This window comes from Dendroctonus ponderosae, unplaced genomic scaffold, assembly GCF_020466585.1.
Source record: "Dendroctonus ponderosae isolate FM_Combo_2020 unplaced genomic scaffold, Dpon_F_20191213v2 Dpon_F_20191213_4, whole genome shotgun sequence".
NCBI lineage: Eukaryota > Metazoa > Arthropoda > Insecta > Coleoptera > Curculionidae > Dendroctonus > Dendroctonus ponderosae.
This window is the reverse complement of record NW_026018611.1, coordinates 11,560,492-11,567,625: the sequence shown is the minus strand read 5'-3', so window position 1 is coordinate 11,567,625 and position 7,134 is coordinate 11,560,492. Positions and strand designations below refer to the sequence as shown.

General features: G+C 33.9%; 2 protein-coding genes and 1 long non-coding RNA gene across 6 annotated transcripts in view; 1 reads left to right on the top strand and 2 right to left on the bottom strand.

Moving 5' to 3' along the window:
• Positions 1–6: 6 nt before the first annotated feature.
• LOC125504118 lies at positions 7–686 on the bottom strand. The gene is made up of 3 exons (XR_007281283.1): positions 361–686; positions 168–306; positions 7–112 (listed from the first exon to the last, which is right to left on the bottom strand). It is a non-coding gene; the product is annotated as an uncharacterized LOC125504118 (long non-coding RNA).
• A 70-nt stretch (positions 687–756) lies between these two features.
• On the top strand, positions 757–1,345 carry LOC125504117. Its single transcript, XM_048665506.1, has 2 exons — positions 757–865; positions 920–1,345. The coding sequence occupies exons 1-2, from the start codon at positions 833–835 to the stop codon at positions 1,328–1,330; spliced, it is 444 nt and encodes a 147-aa protein (XP_048521463.1). The 5' UTR covers positions 757–832; the 3' UTR covers positions 1,331–1,345.
• A 99-nt stretch (positions 1,346–1,444) lies between these two features.
• LOC109542114 (diacylglycerol lipase-alpha) overlaps positions 1,445–7,134 on the bottom strand; it is a 155,092-nt gene continuing 149,402 nt past the window's right edge. For all 4 annotated transcript variants that reach the window (XM_019911172.2, XM_019911174.2, XM_048665505.1 and 1 more), the window contains one exon: positions 1,445–6,413. In XM_019911172.2, coding sequence (XP_019766731.2) covers positions 5,862–6,413 — 552 coding nt within the window. In that variant the 3' untranslated portion in view covers positions 1,445–5,861. The remainder of the gene's footprint in view (positions 6,414–7,134) is intronic.

The following is a 7,134-nucleotide window of genomic DNA, read 5'->3' as shown; positions in this document are numbered from 1 at the left end:
AGTGTTCAGACTGCAAAGTTGAGTAGAACTGCAGATGGTTGCACCAGCCCACCAAATCGTGAGGATTTATAGAGCCAAAACCCTGCCTGTGAAGTTCTGGAGTGTCGCGAATCTGAAATAATTTCCATCGATGAGTTTTTCCTTTATAAATAGCAGGAAATGCAAACCTTATTGAAGATCGTTATCATTGTTATGGCCAATTTCACGACTTTGGGCTTGGGAAAATTGGCGCTGGAGAAAAATGACCTGATGATGGCCGATAAGTAGGCGACGACAATGACGGACAAGTCCTCTTTATCAGGGAAACTAAACAGGAAAAATTCAAAATTGAAATTTTCTTGTGAAAAACTGGTTGCTTACTCGATGTTGACCAGATGCAGCTTCGACAAGAACCGCTCAGATATTGCCTGAGTGCCCATCAAAGTCCCAATAATCATCACATTTTGAATGTTGATGAATTCCGTCTTGGCGTTGAAGAATCCGTTGTAGCCTATCAGCTAGTGAACATTTTGCATTGATTTTTCAAGTTTCTTCTCTTGAAATAATTCGTTACTCAAAACGTTCAATTTGCGTACGTAAGTTTACAAGCAAACATAAATTTTACATACTAAATTTGTAGTTGTTAAAGTCTGGTGTAATTTAAAATATTATCTGTTGATCAGGCATAAGATTGTTTTTCAATGACTCGTAATGGTCCGTTACCATGAATTTGAGGCCCATCAACAACTTTGCTCAATAATGGAACCAGTTGCCAGGCAACTTTTCAAAGTTTATTGCCGGCGTTTTTGACGGAAACTTCAAAATTGCTTTTTATGTATTTTTTGAACCTTTCATGAAGCTCATCTCTATTATGGACCTGCTCAAAGTACAGCGTTAAAAACCCGCACATCCCCCTGAATAATGCATTGTAAAATTGTAGATTTTTCGAAGGCAGGAACCAGTCGCCAAGGATTTGCTGGCCAAAAAAACTGAGGTGAGCCAATATCGAGAGGTCGTTCAGGAAAAAGACGTTTTGCTGCGCAACTCCAAAGCCCGCATTCTAGAACTGGAAGAACAAGTTGCCGACCTGGACACAAAGTATCGAAAATTGCAAGAAATCCAGACGTACCCGCAGTGCGAAAAAAAGATCATCGAGCAATACGAGACATTTTACTCGAAGATCATGTGCGAAAGCCAGCAAATCGTCGACCAAAAAAAGAGAGCTGAAGCCAAGCTGGAGGAGATGCAAATTTTTTGCGCAGATCTGTTGGAGAAGTACGAAAAGGCCAAAAGCGTTATCGGGCAGTACGATGAAGGGCACACGACACCAAAAAAACCAGCACAAAAATAATGATAGGACGCCGAACTGACACGTTTATAAATGTTCTATACGCGCCAACACTCTCTATTAAACAGCAATTAGGCCAGCATGAACAGGTATTTCAGTGAAATAAAACAACAGCAATATAAGAATAAATCAACTATATTTTATTGAAATATGTACCTACCATTCGTAAAAGTGTCGAATTCCCAAATGAATATTACCTGTACACATCTTGGACCCTAATGACAACAGTATGGTATGGTTATCAACTACAAAAACATGAAATTACTCCCATTCAGACAAGGTCCTCAACAATTTTCAGTTCATCAAATATGAATGTGAAATCTAAATATCCAGCTAAGTTCTTGGCTGCATAGGAGCGGTTCTTTTTTAAATTTTAGTAGCTTACAAGTGAAGTAACTTTTTAATTTAGCAGATCAGTTTCAATCAAAGGATGTTACTGATCAACCATTACTGCATATTTAATAAGCGACTAGTCTTTTGGGTTATATGATGTGTGCTGAATAGTTTTTTCATAATTATTGCTACATACATAAGAAGGTAGTAGACGGAACGAGACTGTTATTAGAACGGAAGTTTTGAAGGCTTGGTTCTATATGATGGATACCTGACAAGCTTAAACCTTATGAACGTAATAAGCTTTGCAGCTTTTAAAATGAAGCAGAGTAAATATTTATTAGAATATGAGTGTAGTACATTTATAATTGCCAAAGTCTCCTTATTTTTGAAGAGGATGATGCTATGTTGGAATACGTGTGTTCCCAATGGGTGGGGTTCATACAAAATTTAGAGGTTTAAATTTAACGGGGCTCCAAAAAAACGCTAAAAACGTAATTAAGGTTTACTCGTATAATCTCTAGATTATATATTGTTTTCTGCATTCGAGGTCCACCATTATTTAGTATCTCAGAAATAATAACATATAACTGGGTCTTTAAATCAACAAATTTGTAGCAAACAGTGTTAATGAATAGAAACTTCAAAATATTAACTACTAGAAAAATTAAAAAATATCAAAGTTTAAATGACGTAGGTGTCTAGTGTAAAATTAATACTTTTTCGCAAAATCTTAACTTTTATAGCATTTTTCGGCTAGAAGAAAGTTGAATGTTATTTACACTTAACTATTGAGGTTTAGATCACTATGCAATCAATGTCTTTTAACGTACTTAGTAGTATGATTTGATTTTTGAATTGTACAAGAAAATAGGAAAGCTCAAGTTAATTAAGAAATATGCAGAATATAATTGCACATCTTCACTTTGCGACTCATTCGCACCAGGTAGCTTTCAAAGTAAAAACTTGACCGATTTATTAAAAACTTAGAGTGCAGATAACGTGGAGCATTTAAATCACGTTTGGCTATTGGAATAAAATTCAAGTAATTCTTTGGTCTACTAACTGTAGTCCAGAAATTGGTTTAGCTAATAGTCTGGCTGTGCGACAATGCAAAAATTAGCATAAGTATAAATTACACAGATACACGACAAAAAATGTTGCTCACTTGAAATATGGACGGTACATAAATGAAGTACCGCCAAAAGAAATAGTAAGTTACGCAGGATAACGCCCGACTATACATTATAAGTTTTGACAATATTTCTTTTAGTTATAAGCTTCCATCTCATTATTCCAACAGCTCAACAATTATGTATTTGTTCGCCTCTTTGCTAAAAGCTTCGATGATTCGAAGATGTGATTTTAATGTGTTATATAAGTGTATGTACCTATAGTAGGGATCTTACTTTGTTAGTGTTAGATGATGACTCGGAAAATTTACATTTAAGTTTATGACTTTACAATAGTGTCTCATTTTTAAAGTACCTTTTAAACGCAGTGCCTTATAGAGCACAAAGTGCACTTTTACAATGAACTGATTGCAGCAAAACATTGAGCCAAATTAATTAGCAGATTTTTTATTTTCCAATTTTCTATGACAATGATTTTAGCAAGTGTTGCTACATGATAGATAGTACTTCAAAATCGGTAAAGTGCTAACAGTTCTTCTGTTTTTGTCGCTGATTTCTGTGATCAGTTGATTGTCATTTTTCAATAGCCTCACTCCAATCTATTGGTTCTCTCTATATGTAGATTAATTGGCTTCTACGACTTCACGCTTTAATTATTTAGTGATGCTTGTCCACTTTTTGAAATTTGTTATATATATTTCTTGAAAATTCATAGAATAAACAGTTTATTGAATTTTATAACAGGGTTTTTTTGCATTTGCGATATTTTAGAATTAAACCTTTACATTTCGTGGTTGCATGTTTCACGCCATATTTATGGCAGCATGCCACTTCTTGGTAGCACAGAATAGTTTTTAATCTTTATGCTGTGTAAAGGTTTTTTGGTAGTATTTGGAAACGTGTTGAAAATCGCTACCTCTGAAGCAAATAAGCATCTTAAAGTGCTGCTAGACATACATACGTATATATATATACTTTTATTAAGTTAAGTTCAAGTTAATTTCTTTCCTCACAAACCGTTTTGCCGTGTGAAGTACTGTTTCCACTACCCAGTTCTCCTTCTTTGGATTACGGGATTATTTTTTAACTACTACTTTTATATTTTCTGATACGTGAGGTCCTAAATAAATTTATGTTTCGGGGTTGAGCGTAATAGTTTTACCATAAATCGCGAGTCTTCAAACTATTTTATATTCTTGGTATTGCCAACATAATATGGGATTATGTTCCAGTCGTTCTTTTGATTGCACATGTGGGTTTCTACAATAATTGCTGCATTCTTCAGATGTTGAACGATTATAGCGTTTTTCTTCAGCAAAATTCGATGGTTCTTGTACGCACTTAGTTAGTCTTCAGATAATTTACAGGTGATAATTTACTCGCTTCCAACGAGTTTGTTTTCGTATGTGGTTTTCTCGCATTTAAATTGTGGGGTTTTCGACTTCTCTTATTGCTAACTAAGCTTTCATATTTCCAGCTTCCGTACTAATAAAGCGCAAGGTGATGATGTTTGTAAATTACCGTTTTCGCAAATTTCACATTTTCTGTATCTTCTTTAGTAAAACAGATTGTAATCTTCCTGATCTAGGTATTCAAACTTGGATTTGTTCAAGGAATGCCAATGCCATCGATTAAATTATCGGTTATAATTTATACTAATGGCAAATAACTTTTTTTCTAATTATATTGAACTTTATCGTTTCTTGTTAACTGTCTTTATATCAGATTTTTTCTGATTTATTATTTTTACTGGGATTTGCTTCAAGTTTGCTTTTGAAGCATCTTTCGTGATTAACTCTGGGAGCGGTATTAATAACATAGAGTCAAATATTAAATTTCGAACTTCAAATTCACCATATTTTCTGTTGTTTGGGTTTTTAAGTTTTCAGTCTTATTGGTTAGCACTTGTGAACTATTGTGTATCTCTTCTCAATGCTTATTTTGAATACCGAAGCCATTCTTCATGTTGGCTTTATTTACAGCCATATGACTTTTAGGTATGAATTTCTACTTTCCTTCCATGTTTTCCTCTGCGTATTTATATATTGCCACAATTAGCGTCACTTTTCTCGGTTGTTTCACAAAACATTTAAGACATAAAACAAGCTTAAATATGTACAAAACCAATGTAATTCGACGAGCGATTTTAGCTATACTCTTATTCGTCAATGATATCATTCGCCGTATATTTTTGCATAAATATTAATTTAATACATCGCAGATTTATAGCAAAAGTCATTGCTAAAAGCTGTTTTTTTTTTAAATAGTAATTATAGAAGTTGTAACAAGGGCACATAAAAGAGTGTAGTTTAATTTTAAGTGTGCGACTTGATATTTTAAATTGTTCTCATTAGCACATGAATGTTTAAAAATGTTACATGATGTGAATCTTGTATGCCTTTATACTTCAAGATCTTCATAGATGAAATAAAAAAACTGGTAAAGTAAATTACCATGTGTGTCTCCTTATACTTGCTGGTCACGTCAAAAATTGCAGCACAGCAAAACTTTAAGCGTTTGAACTTTTATTAAGAGTCCAAATAAGTCTCAAAATAGTTAATACTCATTTTCCGTATCTAATATCGTTTCTTCTTTAAAATAATCTATAAATTATACACTATTTTCAACTGAAAATCGGAACAGTAAGTTCTTATCTAAGAAATTACGCACTTTATTACACGATTTCTTAATTCATTTTATCCAGTGTAATCACATTTCCTGTGGTTTTTTAACAATCTGTATTTGTTTGTAAATACTGTTGCGGTCTAGCTAATAATAATAAAAATATCGACTAAATCTTATTAGACAGCATTGGCTCTGCACCTGAAAATCCCCATTAAATTGAAAACAATTTTACCGCGATATGCTCGAAAAATATGTCTTTTCTTGTCTTAGCTGAAGCTTCTAACATATTTTTAAATCTGCTTAATATATTTCAGATTTACTCAGAAACAAATTTGCACATTTGATTGAAACTAATCTCCTTAATACCGTCGTCGTCTAAAAATCTATTACTGCCTAAAATTTTTCTTCTATTATCAACATTTCTAAATAATCTCACTATTTGACTACACAGCACTTTCATGGGGCGGTTTGTTCATCACCACTATGTCCGACGGATAAACATACTTTTTCCTCCTCACAAAGCTAGGAGAGGGCGTCCGTTCCCCGACACTGTTATTTAAACCACTTAAAAGAGGCAATGCCTCTGTTCTAGAAAAACACTGAATCTCATCACTGCCCGGCATATCAGCTTCTGTTCGTTTGCCCTTAGAGAGAATTGTTTTGATAGGAACTGCGGAACTGATTGGATTTGAAACCGGAGGTAATTTGGGGGTATCAAACTGCTGTTTCTGTTTTTTGCCCTTAAACAGTCTCCATCTCACCGGCGGGGAGTAATTGGCTTCGCAAATTGTGTCCACTGTGATGACTTGAGGGTTAAAAGTAACGTTCTTGGTAGTGTCGGAAGGAGTCCTGCAAACACTTCCTGAATCGATAGAGGAACTGGCTTTACTTTGGAGGAACTGAATTGATCGGTGCTCCTCATCGGAGGCCAAATCAATAGCGAGGTTTGAGATAATGTCTGGATCCAGTTCTTGTGGTGTTCCGGGAGTTAATACCTGGAAAGTATGATTTTGTTGATCGAGTTGTTTAGAGTTGCATTACTTATTACAGAACGTGGAGTTTCGAAAATGTCAATCCATTAACCGTAGAGTGAGGTGAAAAACTCTTACTGAGAACATAATATCAAAGTTAAAATTCAAAATGTTATATTTAAAAATACATGCAAAATTTAAATGATTTCGAAGTAAACATTTTTGTGATACGAGAATTTTATTTCAAAAACTAAAAAATTCCTAAGCAAATAAAGTTTGAAAGAAGTAAGAAAGCTTCCGCATGTGACTAATAAAATTGCTTTTATTCCTCGACAAAAAAGAATAAACAACTAAATTTCATTTATTATTATATATATTCTATTACTTATTCGATAATAATACAATAGTGAAGTTTCCTGTCTATGTAGGTATACCAAATCAGAACGATTTCCACAATTTGCACACCGTTGAATATAGAGCAGCATGATGAGTCTTTAAATAATTGAAAATCTTCCAATACTGGTCTAAAAAAATGTCGTAAATTGTCTTTATAGCAGATCGGATTTAACTTTGTTAATTACTTTAAAATCAGTGTAAAAACACTAATTTTCCAATCGTTATGAATGAAACATTACTAAATTCGATCTGCCAAAGGCCCAAAATTGAGGCAAAAGACCCAAATAAACTATGTAAAAGCGCTTCTCAGCCATATAGAACTTATGTAAAACTCTAATTATACAGGGTA